The 15,484-nt window shown below is 40.2% G+C and overlaps 2 protein-coding genes across 3 annotated transcripts in view; one reads left to right on the forward strand and one right to left on the reverse strand.

Moving 5' to 3' along the window:
* LOC133843038 (syndecan) overlaps positions 1–5,852 on the reverse strand; it is a 139,842-nt gene extending 133,990 nt beyond the window's left edge. Inside the window, exons 1-2 of the mRNA XM_062276392.1 lie at positions 5,700–5,852; positions 4,256–4,631 (exon numbers count right to left, since the gene is read on the reverse strand). Of these exons, the coding sequence (XP_062132376.1) occupies positions 4,256–4,363 (108 nt within the window). The 5' untranslated portion in view covers positions 4,364–4,631; positions 5,700–5,852. The remainder of the gene's footprint in view (positions 1–4,255; positions 4,632–5,699) is intronic.
* Positions 5,853–5,964: 112 nt separating this feature from the next.
* On the forward strand, positions 5,965–15,130 carry LOC133843037 (zinc finger FYVE domain-containing protein 9). Of its 2 annotated transcripts, XM_062276391.1 has the most exons (10): positions 5,965–6,096; positions 6,423–6,521; positions 6,594–6,967; positions 7,031–7,792; positions 7,849–9,397; positions 9,458–9,724; positions 12,064–13,075; positions 13,143–13,263; positions 14,202–14,366; positions 14,425–15,130. In XM_062276391.1, the coding sequence occupies exons 2-10, from the start codon at positions 6,467–6,469 to the stop codon at positions 14,575–14,577; spliced, it is 4,458 nt and encodes a 1,485-aa protein (XP_062132375.1). In that variant the 5' UTR covers positions 5,965–6,096; positions 6,423–6,466; the 3' UTR covers positions 14,578–15,130. The 2 variants fall into 2 exon arrangements, with proteins under 2 accessions (XP_062132375.1, XP_062132374.1); XM_062276390.1 differs by having other exon boundaries at positions 6,594–7,792.
* Positions 15,131–15,484: the final 354 nt, after the last annotated feature.

Here is a 15,484-nt window from a genome sequence, read left to right on the forward strand (position 1 = left end):
CACATTTTTATGCTGTGCTCTCTCGCTTACTCTCTTTAAACAACGCGTGTTGGGCTCTCTTCTCTGCTCTCACATTTTGGTTTTGCTACTGCTGCTGCTGCGGGGCCCGCAAATGTTTTTGCTTTTGGTTTATTTGTGGCAACCCTTTGGGTTTTGTTGCAATTGCCTTTGCTTTTATGTTGTCTTGACATGTAAAAATTCACTAATTGGATTTACTTTTTATGCACATGTCAGAAAACATGTGTAATTGATGCGAACTAGCTCTCTCGCTCTCTCTCTCACTATCTTGTTTACTGGCATTTGCAACGTGATCTTTTTTTGTTACTATGACTGTGTGACTGAGAATTGCTTAGCTTTGCCTTTTGTGTAATTAGCTCGTGTCTATAAACAATTCCATCAGCGCAATTTACGCTGATTATTTGTGGGGATTTTCAATCGAACCCCAGATAGAGGGCACAAACTGTACATTTGTAAATACGCTGCATATTATATAAGTGTGTGTGTGCGTGTGTGCATGTGGAGAGACGTTGACATTTGCAAAAGACATTAAAAAAAAAATACAAAATACAAAAAACTGTTGATAACATCTTGACATCAACAGCGACGGCAACGGCGACAGCGCAGCCAGCGGATAGCGGCGACGTCTACTGCGTTTACGATTTCGGTGGCAATGAGCGAGACGACTGCGAAGACGAAGGTGAGAGCAAAAGCAAAGTGCAGACAGTAATAACAACTGTATGTGCTCATTAAATGCAACTCAAATGAGAAGACAAAAGCACACACACACTCGCACACATAATACAGACGCAAGCATACGTGACTAATTGAAAGACTTAAGAGAAAAACAATGCATCTGGAACATTAAGTGGGGCTTTGATCGGATGATTTATCATCGAGTTGCCTCTCACATAATGCATTTGTGACGTCATCAACATCAGCTGATTCATATGCTTGTCATATGCATCCCTCCCTCTCACAAAATGCTTAGGTAGACAAGAGAATAAGTAAAACCCACAACAGCCCAAATAAATGTCTTCCCGGAAATCCATAAACATAAACAGACCCATTGCACAGCACGTGAAGATGGCCTAAAGATGAGCTGAATCCTATAAATGTGTGTGAGTGTGTGTGTGTTATAATGCGCTCGGTCACCTTTAAACATACCTCAATCCCGCCCCCGCTCCTGACTCTCTTTCACTCTATCGCTCTATCCTCACACTCTTGCTCAATGTCACGAACACACGACACATGCCAATAATGCTAATGAGCGCAAATGCGTAAACGAGCCGAAAACTAATGTTGGAGTGAGATAGCTCCAAATCACCTTCCCCCAAACCATATGTGTAAATGGCATTGTGTGTGTGTGGGTGCGATTGTCTCTCTGTTTTGTCTGTTCTCTCACACCAATGACCAATCATTACATTATCCTGCACACTCAAAACTGTGGCCACACACTCACTCTCTTTCTCTCTCCCACTGCCGCTGTCACTCCTTGAAGCTGTTGTTGTTCATCAGTTTGCTGTGCACGTTCTTAAAATGTTTTTGGCGAAGAGGCAACAACAACAACGCCAACAACAACGATAGCCATAACCACAACTGAGCAGAGTAAAGCCAATTTTGGCAAAAACAAGTGACAAACAGACAGACAGAGAAAGAGGAGGGACGAAACGAAATGGAATAGACCGCACTGGACTGGACCGGAACGATAAACAAGACACCAACAATAACAACAACAACAACAGCGACTAGTGATGGGCGCTTAGTGGCGAGCTCAAAACGGGCCAATGTACTATTTATGCGTATGTATGCGAGTGTGAGTATGTTTTGGGCCAATAAGTCACAAAGAGGCTGACTCTTGGCTTGCAGGCTGGCAAACAAAACAAGCAAGCAAACAAACAAACAAACTAACAAACTGACTACTGAAATTGGCAACAGCCGGATGCCTTTTTCCATCACTTTGGCAAACGATCAACAGCAGAGTGACCAAGTGAGCGAGCCAGAAGAGCACAACAACACAAGACACTACTTGGTTATGGGCAATGCGTATGCGAGTGCAACATTCATCACAAGTCACACACACACACACACAAACTTAAAAGCATGCATACATACGTATGTTTGTATGAATGGATGTGTGTACATGTTTATTCTTGTTGCCATATTTATGCGCTCCGGCAATGCAGACGTTTTTAATGTCTTTACAGCATCTTCATCTCTCTCACTCTCCTTCATTATCGTGTGTCCGTCAATAACAACAACAGCAGCAGCGACAACAACAACAACAGCAGCCATATCAATAGCATTGCAGCAAATTGGAATGCAACGTTGCCAGACATTGCAAAGTTTTCATTGTTACAAAGTGTAACTGCAACTCACACACACACATATATATATATATGTATGCATATATTGATTAGTGTGCGTCAAGAGTTCATTCGTTTCTCGATTATTTTGCATAATAATTGGCAGTTTCTGACACCAAAGTACAACGAGAAAACCAGAGAGGAGGAAAACCTCAAGCCGCAAACAACAAACTGATAAAAGCAACGTAAAGCGAGAACGAAAGAGCGAGACAGCTAGAGACACTATGCAGGTGCGAAAAAGTGGGCAGAATAGTGAATAGCTTGAGGTTAAATTAGTTCGTAATCTCTAGAAATTGAATTCAATAAAGCCAGCTTTAAATCTATTGATAGAAAGCGTGAAATCGACGACAAAATACCCTGTTAAAGTTGTCATATTATTATTGACATTTTGATTAGATTTGACGTTACAGCTGTGGTGAATACACCACATTTGTTTTGTCTTATATTTTCGCTACGAATGATAAGATATATTTTTAGTGATAATTCAACTGTTAAGTGTGAAATTATCAATTGTGAATCAGTTTTGCCTTTCATAACTGCATTTAAAGTCTATATTGTAGATAATTATCAAAAAAGCAAATCATATATATTATTTAACAGAAGAAATACAAAAAATTTAATAATGCAACAACTCTCATTAATTTAAGTTAAGTTTAAGACATTGAAAACTAAATCGATAAGAATATTTAAGTTCAATTTTTTGCTAAAATTATGTAAATTATTTCTGTTGAATAATGCACAATGACTAATTTCATGGGAAATTAAATATAAGTTGGGATTTATGATATATGTATTTATTTAAAAATAAGTTGGAATTGATAAAAACTTATTTCGTTGTATATAGAATTGGATTAGTCAACCAAGTTTTAATGAAGAGAAGGCACATTTAATTCCCAACATTAAACTACTTCTAAATATTAATGTTCCAGGTAATTAAAAAGCCATCATGCATACGGTATGTTAATTCTTAACTGAATGTTTCCTTGGAAGATAAAAGAAACAAAATAAAACAAAATGATTCACCTTGCCTTAAATTCGATTTGTTACAACACACCTTAACGAATCAATTTTCTTTTATCAAATTAAGTGCCAAGAATAATGAACTCAAGCACAATTTTACAACTTTAATTTCCGCTTTAATTATAATTAGAAATGAGATGGTTGCAACAACGAATAAAGATAACCAACGAGTAAATGCTTCACAAGCTTTCAAAATCAATCGATTGAAATGCATTCTTTAATTTGGAAATATATCGAAATGTTAATTGGGAAATATCAATCACAGAAGTTGAAAAATAAAGCCGAACAATTGCATTAATTGTACTCAACTTCATAATTATAAAAATATAGAATGTTACAATACTATAGATCTTAAAGCACAGAAAATATATTTAAAATTTTCATTTGCCTTTTTAATGAAAAATTTTAAACGCGAAAAGAACCCAATGGATCTCATAATTTCTTAAAGACCAAATGAAACACAATCGATTTTTTATTTTGAATACGCTTCAATTTCTTTTAATGAATATGATCCACATAAATAGAAATAAAAGCGTGTTCAAAATAATGAATCGATTTTGTTTCATTTTTCTTTGAAGAGTGAGATCAATTGGGTAAGATTACAAGATAATGCTATAATTATTATTTTTATATCATTTATTTATTTATTTATTTATTTTATATTTTATTTCAGTTTCTCTCAATTACCATTTAAATGACCTATTCAAAATTATTCAAAATGGAAATTCGATTGTGTTCCATTTTCCCACTGTGCCTCTTAAAAATGATCTGATCAATTGCTTTCCTATTTGCACTCTATTCCATAATCTATCGCTCTCAAATAGCTATTACAACCCATTCCACTATCTCCTCCTTTTCCTCTTCTTACTTACCTCATCAGCTGCTTGTGTGGTGGCCACCAGCAGAATCAAAAGCATCCATGATATTAACATCAACGATGACGGCGACGTCAGCAGCGCAGCTTTCAGTTTTGATTTCATTTTCGTTGCGTGGGTGGCGAAGTCGACGATATTTAATACAGAAGTTGATGAAAATAGTGTATTCCAAAGGTTTGTTTTTGGTTTTTTTTCTGCTTTTTTTTTGTTTGTTTATAATTGTACAACGGTCAGCGGCAGCATAAAGAGCTTTTTTTTGGCTTTTCAGCGAAAATATCTTCTCTTTATGTTGTTTATGCTATTCAAATATACTCAAAGTATATCTCGCTGATTCTTGAATTTTGTAAATAGCAATACAAAAAAATCGTATGCGCTAAAGAATTGAAATTGATTAAATTAACACGTGATTTTATTTCCTTCTTTTTTTGTAAATCACTCCAAACATTTTGGTAATGGCACAAAAAACATTCGCGATTTTCACATAAATTTCTCAATTGAATTTCAAATAAAACGCGTACAATAACAATTCAATTGCGCGCTGTCGATGTATGTGTGCGTGCGTGTGTGCGGAAGAACATAGATAGGCAGCGAGAGAGTAAAAGAGCGAGAGAGGAATTCATAAATTACACATTTATTCATTTAATTTTGATAATTAACAGCAATTTTTAGTTGCGCGCGCGGCTAAAATCAAAGCAACTATCAGTCAGAGAGAGATAGTGTATGTGTGTTTGTGAGAGAGAGGCGGTGGGAGTGCGAAAGAGAATAAACAAATAGCCAGAGGGGCAGCAAAACAAAAAATGATAAAATGAGACAACAGAGCGCGAACAGAGCACAAACGAAAACTCAATTGAAAGGTGCCAGTAACAGTAACATTAACAGAGGCAGCGAATGGCTGCTGTGCTACTCAACAGCGGAGTGTAAAAGCATAAAACGTGTATGTCTCTCTGTCTGTCTGCCTGTCTGTGTGAGATTGTGTTGGTGTATCTACTTGCGCTGTATGCGTGAGTTTGTGTGTGGGTTGACAGTGTTGGTGAGCGCACAGAACATAAGTAAATTACACGACCCAGAAGAGACTAACAAAAGAGGTAAACATTCAAATTACTGAAGTATTTTTTCTTCAAGCTAAAAATGTGCAATACAAATTAATCGTATTGCATTCGCATTGCTTTTGTCTGATTTTTACGCCCACCACAGTAACTCTCACACTACTCCACCAACAAATACACCTACAAGGCGCTCAGACAACTCACACACACACATGCACTCTCTTGTCGTGTATACACACACACACGCATACACAAATAGTTCGTAACGGTGGCGGCTTCTTTATGTTTTTCTTCGTTTTGCTTTTTGCTGCTTGTTTGCGTTTTGCTTCACTACGCGAATTCTTTTTTTTGTGATTTGTGCGTTATATTTATCCGCTCAATTGCACTTGTTGCACCTTAATGAATTAATTGCACGTTGCGTTGTGCATTTTATGTATGCAATTACAACAAATTCGTTGCAATAAATTGTTAAATTTCTTTACACTTGCGATGCCAACGAGCACAAACCCCGCGTCCGACTCATTCAACGGTTTTAGTTCGACTAATGTTAAGCACGTTCTGTTAACTAACAGTTATCTGCAGCGACCAGGGTGACCGTGATTACTAAAAATTCTTAGCAGTTTGCCTACAGTGTATACCAAACAAAAAATACCACGGATAACGTAAGCCGTAGCTAACAACGTAAGAGTAAGCATGAGTGATTGTTGCAGTGTCCCGCGACGGTCACACTGCTCGCGTATTTCGAACATATTTTGCAAGAAATTCAACAAAAAAAGACCGTGGGTAAATAAGGTAAATTCGTTAATTGACAAAACCAAAAATGCATGTGCAGTGGAAACGCTGATAAGACAAGCGATAGACAACATAGAGCAAACAGCTTCTCGCTGCGCTATGAATCATAATTCGCTTTGTTGTCTTTGTTGTTTTTTCGTTCCATCGTTTTTTTCTTTTTGCGTCTCTTTGGATCGTTCATTCCCCCCACTTAGCAATCACAGTTTCCCCCCTTCCACCATCACCCTGCCGCTTAACGTAAAGTGAAAATTTTAGAGACCGCACAAACAAACAAAAAATGAAATTCACTACTTCATCAGCATCTATTACGTCTCTTTTTGTTGCAGGCTTTAGATGCGAGCATAGTTGAGTTTTTGTTTTTTTGTTTACTATGGATCTGGTGGACATCGATCAGGTCCTGGACAATCTGGAAGCGGAGCTTAAAGGTTCGTGTGGGATAAAAATAAAAATAATAATATATATTTCTGTCTTGTTCTAACTTGTTTCTTTTCTTGCAGCCGATGAGCAGCTGAGAGGAAGTGCAGCAACAACAACAACAGCAGCTGGAGCAACGGCTGTAGTGGGCGTTGAGTCACCACGCCCACTGGGCGATGGCAGCAGCGCTGGCGCCGCAGCCAAGAACTTTGTGGGCGTCTCTCAGGTGTTCAACAGTCTCAACGACTATCGCAACAATGTGAAATCGCTGGAGACGCACGACAGCTACGATTGGACGCAAAATGGGGTAGAGAAGGAACGGGAACAGGAGCGGGCGAGAGAGCTGGAGAAACAAGCGGAAGAGCAGAGAAAGCTGGAGAAGCAGCGGGAGGAGCAGCTACTCAAGCAGGAGCGAGAACGGCTAGAGAGGGAACAACAGCTGGAGACGGAAAAGCAAGTGAAGCGGGAGCAGGAACTGCAGTTGAAGCGGGAGCAGGAACAACAACTGGAGAGGGAGCAGGAACTCAAGCGCGAGCAGGAAGAACTGGAGCAACTAGAAAGGGAGCAGGAAGAGCTGGAGCAACTAGAGAGGGAACAACAGCTCAAGGAGGAGAGGGAACAGCAGCTCAAGGAGGAAAGGGAACGGCAGCTACAACTAGAAAGGGAGCAACAACTGAAGCAGGAGCAGGAAAATCAGTTAAAGCAACAACTTCAGCAGGAGCAGGAAAGGCAGCAGCAACTGGAGCGGGAGCAACAACTGAAGCAGGAACAAGAAAGGCTGCTGCAGTTGGAACGTGAACAGGAGCAGCTGTTGCAGCTGGAACGACAGCTGGAGCGGCACGCAATATCCAGCCTGGAGGATGACGACGATGAGCACGAGGACATTAAGAAGTTCAGCGAGGCGAAGCCTTCGAAAGTGGGCGACGATGATGTTGCTGCCTCGCTGTCCGAATCGCTGACCACCTCCTCTTGTTCCACGTTCTCTTCGGGTCCGTCGCCCGGCTCCGAGGAGCAGCCGAGTGACAAGCCAAGTGCGTTTCAATTGCCTCCAAAACAGGAGGAACAACAACAACAACGGCAAGTAGAATCGGTGGCTGTGGAGGATTTGGCAGTGGGTCTGTCCTCCATTTCGATAACAAACACTACAGAATCGCAGTCCATACTGCCCTGTGAGGTGACCGCATCCTCGGCATTGGGCAAAGTGCTCAACGAGCTGTCCGAGGCGACGAGCAGCGAGCTGGACACACAGAGTCAGCCGCAGCAGGCACCACAGCAGCCAGCGGTAAGTACTTGAGGTAGTTATCCAACTGCTCCGACTAATCTCTATTCGATTTTCAGCCGGCGCCAACGTTGCCCGCAGCTCCTGTACAGCGGGAACAACTACAAGAACAGCAACAGCAGCAGGAGGCGCCTCCCAAGCGCAGTCAAGCGCTCACCTTTTGCTCCACCATGGATGAAATCTCTGATACAGAGCTGGACAGCATGCTGCAAGAAGTCGAGGCGGACATCGAGGTGGAGCCGCAGCAGTCAGCGGCATTTGTTGTGCCACCCAGCGTCTCGTATCATCACAAACCCAAAGAAATTGACGATGAAGACTCCACAGAATCGGCTGTGACAGAAGAGGAATCAGTGCGCATACTTTCAGAGCAGGACACGACCTCAGCGGATCAGCTAAATGTGGACAACTTCTCACAGGCATCGACAGTGGAGTTTGCCGAGTTGCGGGCGCAGGAAGCAACGCTGGCCACAGCAACTGTGGGCGAGGAGTTAGCTTCATCGTTTAGCAGCAGCGCCAGCGACACGGATTCACTGTCTGGTCGTAAGTTGGACGAAGATGAGGAAGTCGCAGTGGAAGTGGAGGGGGAGGACGGGGAGCAGCAGCGACCACAGCGTCCGCAAACCTTGGATCTAAATGCAGCTGCTGCTGCTGTGGGACCACAAACGAGCGCAGGACAAACGCCGCCGGCAGAGAGCGAGCAGCAGCCAGCGCAAGAGGAAGTACCACAGCAACCTGCTGAGATTTCCCCAGGCGACGACGTCGATGATGACGATGACAGTCCCATTTACGAGGCCGTTGGCTACAGCGATCCGCATGCCAATCTCGGCAAGGTGCCGCCCATTTGGGTGCCCGACAACATGGCCGGTCAGTGCATGCAATGCCAGCAAAAGTTCACCATGATCAAGCGTCGGCATCACTGTCGCGCCTGCGGCAAAGTCTTATGCTCCATCTGCTGTTCACAGCGTTTCCATCTGCAGTTCGCCAACGAACCGGAGTCGCGGGTCTGTGTGCAATGCTTCATGATACTCAGCGAACGTCAGGCAAATGCTTTAGGCGGTCAGGCAGCCAATGAAGTGGCGCCACCCTCCGCACTGCCACCGACACCGATGCGTTCGCCCAATCCCAACAATCCCATGGAGTATTGCTCGACCATACCGCCGCATCGTCAAGTCACAGCAGCAGGCGGTGGACCACCTAGCGTGATTGTGCCCGTCGGTGTGCTGAAGAAAACCGATGGCAGCTCCTCGAACTCGTCGAGTTCGGATGGAAAAAAGGGACGCAAACGCAAGAGCGTCATGTTCAGCGATGGCATTGCGCCGGGCAGCGAACTGGCCAGCACCATGGAGCAGCAATGGGGCGAGGCCAAGCAGGCGCGACGTGGCGTGCAGCGCAGCAACAGCGGCGCAGGTCAAAAGCCGCCCACACCAGGGGCAAACAGCAGCAGCAGTGGAGGTGGAGCAGCTGCCTCTGGCACCTCGGGCAGCAGCAGTATTGACACCAGCACCACAATGGGTTTGGTGGCGCAACTCTTTCGCGGCTCCATACCGCCCACGGCAGCGGCGGCCACCCTAAGCGCTGTCTCCCAGGGCAGCGAACAGAGTCAGAGTGGTAATCTAAATAGTAAATAACCTTATTACTTCACTTGATTAATATCTTTTTACTTTGCAGCTGGTCGCAATACGGCGCAGAGTTCGCCGCGTCGCAAAATGGAATCGTCACGCAAATTGCCGCCCAGCGATTCCCATGGCTGTTTCATACCCAGCGAGGAGCACGCTCTGCCCCCCATTTGTGTGACCGGCAGTGGCGGCAACAGCAACTGTGATGTCGACTTTAAAGTGGTGCGCAACGATGCTGAGCTCATCGAGCGACTGCAGCGTGAAACGCTCAAGTTCATTCTGAAGAACAATTTCTACGTGCACGTCAAAGTGCTCAACAGTGAGTATTGCCAACTGAATGCCCAATCCTCTGCAGCTCCAGAGCTGCTACTTAATGTTAGTAGTTGAAACTTTAGGAAAATCATATAATAACTTGACGGTAACCAATAATGCATTTAAAATGGAGCAGCTTTTATTCCGTTTATTAGCTAATACATTATACTATATATGTCTGTCTGTCCGTCCACTTAATTATATATAACTTGGACACTATAAAAGCTGGCGATGTCATATTTAGTTGCTTTTATAAGGATATCATGATATTATAACTTGGCGCTACCAAGTAGCAATATGTAGTAGAGCATTTAATATGTATTAGAAAACAGCTTTTATTCCGTTTATTAGCTAATGTATTATATATATTCCGCCTGTCTGTCTGTCCGTCCACTTAAACATCTATACCTTTGACACTATGCGATGTCATATTTAGTTGCCACTGTAAGGATATCATAATATTACAACTTGGCTAACAAATAATGCATTTAAAATGAGTAGCTAAATACATTATATTCTGTCTTCTGTCTGTCTGTCCGTCCACTTAATCATTTATAACTTAGACACTATATGAGTAGCGATGTCATATTTAGTTGTTACTGTAAGAATAGCATAAAATCACAACTTGGCGCTACTGCATTCAATGTGCAGCTGAAAGCCGCTCCGTATTTAAATATATTCTATCTTTCTGTCTGTCCGTCCACTTAAACAGCTATAGCTTATAGTGTATTAGAGCTAGCGATATTATATTTATCATCAATTTGGTTCATTTTTATATCCGCTACTCATAGGATAGAATGTTATTATAACTATTATAACTGCAGAAAATGTATGTTGGAATAACAGTATTTATGATTTCTGAAAATTTGGTTTCGATCGAAAAAAACGAGTCGAAGTTATTTAAGAACTAATTTTATAAGGCAAAAAATGTCTACTGCAATGAAGTCCTATCTGCTTTGGCTGACAATCTGGTATATTTGAAATGTAGTACTATATTCATATACCAAAAATATCCGTTGGTATATTTTCTGTATATAAATTTGGTATAATACCGCACTGATTTGTCTTCATTCAAAATATGTAGCGGTTATCTCGCAGTCGAGCACACTCGACTGTAGCTTTCTCACTTGTCGATACGCCCCCTCAAAATGATTGAGATATACAACAATCAAATTTGGTGCATTGTTCTACAATTGCAGAAATATGCATTTCAATACAGATAGTGATAATTAGATCGAGCACTTGGCACACAAATAACGTAAGCTCTGAAGATCAAATTGTACAGCAGAAGCTTAATTGATAGTAATTGACAATGTTTGTCTTCGATATCTCAGCTATTACTCTCAATTGCCTTTTAGTGTATATGCGTTTTGTAATTGTCCACATAATATATACAAATCTTCAAAATGTCACTTGAGGTCAATGAAATTCTTTAGTCAATTTGTGTAATATTTACATTTTTGTGTAATATTACAATACAAAGTCTTTACACTTAGGAACTTTATTACTCACTTATTTAAAGAGCTTTCACTTTTTCTACAGTTTATTTTGCCAGTTAATATATTAACAGTTATTTAGACCTATTCAGACTAAAATAATTGTAATAATTTCCCATTCATATTGAAATTCTATAATTACTAATGACTTAATTCAATTTTTAATCATAATTATGTATAATCATATTTTAAATTATTCCTGAGAATTTTATCATTTTTACATAATTGGGTTCGGCATTATTATAATTTTAGCTGCCTTCATCATAGTTAATATTTATTATTAATATTCCGAATACTGTAAAATTCATTACTATCCGTTAATTAAATTTTATGGTCATGCTAGGGAATATTGCATGATATAGTTATAGTTTAGCTAACAATAGTTTTTCACTTGAAATATTTTTACATTTTTATACTTGATAATCATATTACATAAGGTTATATTATAACTTTGTGTCGACAGGAAATGCATGTAAAAAACAGAATAAGTCAATCTAGTATTTACGATATATTTTGAATGTATTTTTAGTACTTTGCGGAATATTGTTTGGAATATTTTGAAGAATAATTCCACAGTGCTTTGCTTTCTTACTTGTTCTAGAAAAGTATGGGAAGACAAATCTTGATATGAGTTTCAGTGCTTTAATCACACTATGAGTATGAGTATCTCACAGTCGAACACATTCGACCTTAACTTGCTTGTTCTATATTATTTACATTAGCAAGTTGAACAAGCAGAAAGTTGTGGGAAGAAACACTATATTGTAAATATATTCTTCAAGAATGAGTATCACACAGTTGAGCAAACTTCTCACACACATTTTCTTAACTACTTTCCCCTCTTCCACAGTGAGCTGCTGCATGAACCGCTGGGTGCTGAACTTTACCACATCTGGACTGCATCACGTGGGCAACGATGAGCTGATCATACTGCTGGAGATTAAGCCACCGCCAGCGAGCAGCGGTCCATCGGTGCCACGCGACATATTCCAGCATCTGTACGATGTGTATGTGGAGGCGGAGAATGCGCGCTCCAGCACCCAGGAGCTGGCTTTTAGCAGTCCGCGGAATGTGAACTTTTTGGGATCACGCGAGCATGGCGGCTTCATATTCATACGGCCAACGTATCAGTGTCTGCAGGGTGTGATTGTGCCGGACAATCCGTATCTGGTCGGTGTGCTCATCCATCGGCATGAGGTGCCTTGGGCCAAGGTGTTGCCGCTGCGTCTGATATTGCGTTTGGGTGCCCAATATCGTTACTATCCGTGTCCATTGATCTCGGTGCGCAACCGTGAGTCGGTGTACGGCGAGATTGCGCAAACGATCATCAATTTTCTGGTGGATTTCCGCAACTATACGTATTCATTGCCCGCCATACGCGGTCTCTACATACACATGGAGGATCGCCAGACGACGGTGATCATTCCGAGGTATCGCCAGAACGATGTGATCAAGGCGATCAACAATGCCACTGATCACATATTGGCATTTGCCGGCAACTTCTCCAAGGTGGCCGACGGGCATTTGGTGTGCATGCAGAACATAAACGATGATCGTGCCGAGATGTATGCGTATTCAACGCAAGCAATCAACATACAAGGACAGCCTCGCAAGATTACGGGCGCCAGTTTCTTTGTGCTCAACGAAGCGTTGAAGAGCAGCAGCGGGCTGTCGGGCAAATGCAGCATTGTGGAGGACGGACTGATGGTGCAAATAATGCCGGCCAAAATGGAGGAAGTGCGTCAGGCGTTGCGCAATCAAACGGACATCGATATTGTGTGTGGTCCCATCGCAGCCACCGATGAACAGAGCGAAATTGTCAGCATCAAATGGGTGGACGATGATCGCGACATCAATGTGGGGTAAGTTTAATGCTGCTACTCACTCTCGATAGTTTATTAATGACTCCCCCGCATCTTTAATTTGCAGTGTCAAGTCGCCCATCGATGACAAACCCATGGATGGTGTGGCCAATATGCGTGTGCATGCCAGCTTCAACTATTCAAATACCAACTATGCAATACGCTTAACGGACATTTTTATTGTCAAGGTGCGTAAAAATCTGCACAACTTAAGTTAATCTATAAAAGTCTTTACAAAATTATTATAAAAGCTAAGTTAGAAGTTCTTAATACAAATACTCTATTAAGTAACATCTGTTAACTAACTCTCATAATTTGTAGTATACAGATTTATTTAGAATTACGTCTCAAGGAAAAGTTTTTATATGAAGCCTTTACAAATGTATGTGAGAAATATTTTAAATGTACTATAAGGATATACCAAAAACAGCATATGGTATGTGCTTAGTATAATTTAGATGTGGTACTATATGGATATACCAAATACAGAATATGATATATTTTAGTAGTATTAGTATTTTTTGGTATATTAATGTGATGTAGTATAAAGGAAAGCTTTAATATTTTTATTTTTAAAATTTGCGTGTGTATGGTATATTTTAAATGTAGTATTATAACGATATACCAAATACAACATATGATATGTGTAAAGTTAATTTTAAATGTACTATAGCGATATACCAAATACAGCATATGGTATGAGTGTATGTTTTAAATTGTAGTACTATAATGATTTATCACAAACACCATATGGTATATTTTAGTATTTTCGGTATTTTAATTATATTTATAAAATATGTTTCTTGTTTTTTTGAGAATGTATTGGGTATCTCACAGTCGCGTCCCCTTTTATTTGTTATTTATACTCCACAGCAAAATTGTAAGTTGTTTGAGTCCGCAAAAGTCTAAGTTTCCTCGGAAAGGAACAGAATTTGTAAAGGTCTTAAGTTTAAGTTTGGAAATGTTTAAAATTCTGCTTGAGATACATGAGATTCATTATTAAGATTAGTTAAGTTAACAGTGAAAGAAGTATTTTGAATAAGAAACTTGTTAAGCATTTATCATATTTCATTAAATTATTGAATCTTATAAACATATATTCTAATTTCATGATTTATTTTTGCAGTGCGAAGATTGGTATGCCACAAATGGCACCAACTATGCTGACATCACTCGCATTGCCGAGCAATTGGCCCGAAGCGCTTCGATGGCGTTGCTACCATTCCTAGATCTGCTAGCTGCTGCTGGCATCAATAAACTGGCACTACGTGCCACACTCGACCAGGAGAACGTAAGCAGCAATTTATTGTCAATTTCAATATATTAAATTCTTTGTATTTTTGTATTAGGTCTGCTATGAGGCCGGTGCACGTGGAACAAAGTTGCCACCGCTTTATATGAATGCGCTTGATAATCATCTAATAGCCACGCTGCACGGTGAATCCTCTGGCATTCAGGATCCCATCATATTGGAACTGGTTTTCTACATACTAAATGCTTAAATACAATACAAAGGCCAGCTGCAAAGGCGTCTCTTAATGCTGCATTAGCTGATACTCTCTCCCAACGCTCCAACCAAGCTCCCCCCGGCTCCCGCTGCGTTCCGAGTCAAAACGAAATCGAACACAACAATAATACGAAGAAAAGATACTTTCTTAAATTTCTAACCACGCATAGCTATGTAAGCCTCTATAAAGTGATCAAGTGTTGCAGCCATCCGTTTGATGATGGTGCACTTACTGTATATAATAATTGCTACATGATAATGTCTATTATCGGTGTTTTGTTTATTCTTTTTTCTCCTCTCTTCTCCCACTCTTTTGTTTTTGTCTTACAATCTGTCAACTTTCAATGTTTGTAATGATCAACTCTTGGCAATTTTTCATTTATCTCAAAACTACGTAGACCTTCTGTTGTGGATTTAACAACGTTTTTATGATAATTGTTTATGATTTCTAGCAAAAAAAAACACATTTAAAAAAATACTTGTATGTGATGTTCTTTATTATATCCCTGTATATTTTCAATATAAATAACGACTATATAACTGTTAAAGCTGTGACTTTTATTTCAATGGGTATAAATATTTTGAAAAGGAAATTACTATTGTTAAAAGGCGTTGAAAATAAATTTCATGCTACGAATTTCCGCCTTTTTAGGTGTTGATTTCTTAAGAGCGAAACACTAAATTATTATTTTACTGCTTCAGATTATAGCAGTATTTTCTGTTTCTAATACATTTCTCTCTATAATTCTTTTATTCAAATTTCTTCCTATTTAGGTGTCGAGTTCTTTAGAGCGAAACTATTAATTTTATTTTACTGCTTCAGATTATAGCAATAATTTCTACATTTGTCTCCCTAATTCTTTTCTTCAAATTTCTTCCTATTTAGGTATCGAGTTCTTAAG

This window comes from Drosophila sulfurigaster, chromosome 3 (genome assembly GCF_023558435.1).
Source record: "Drosophila sulfurigaster albostrigata strain 15112-1811.04 chromosome 3, ASM2355843v2, whole genome shotgun sequence".
In the NCBI taxonomy this organism is placed as follows: domain Eukaryota; kingdom Metazoa; phylum Arthropoda; class Insecta; order Diptera; family Drosophilidae; genus Drosophila; species Drosophila sulfurigaster.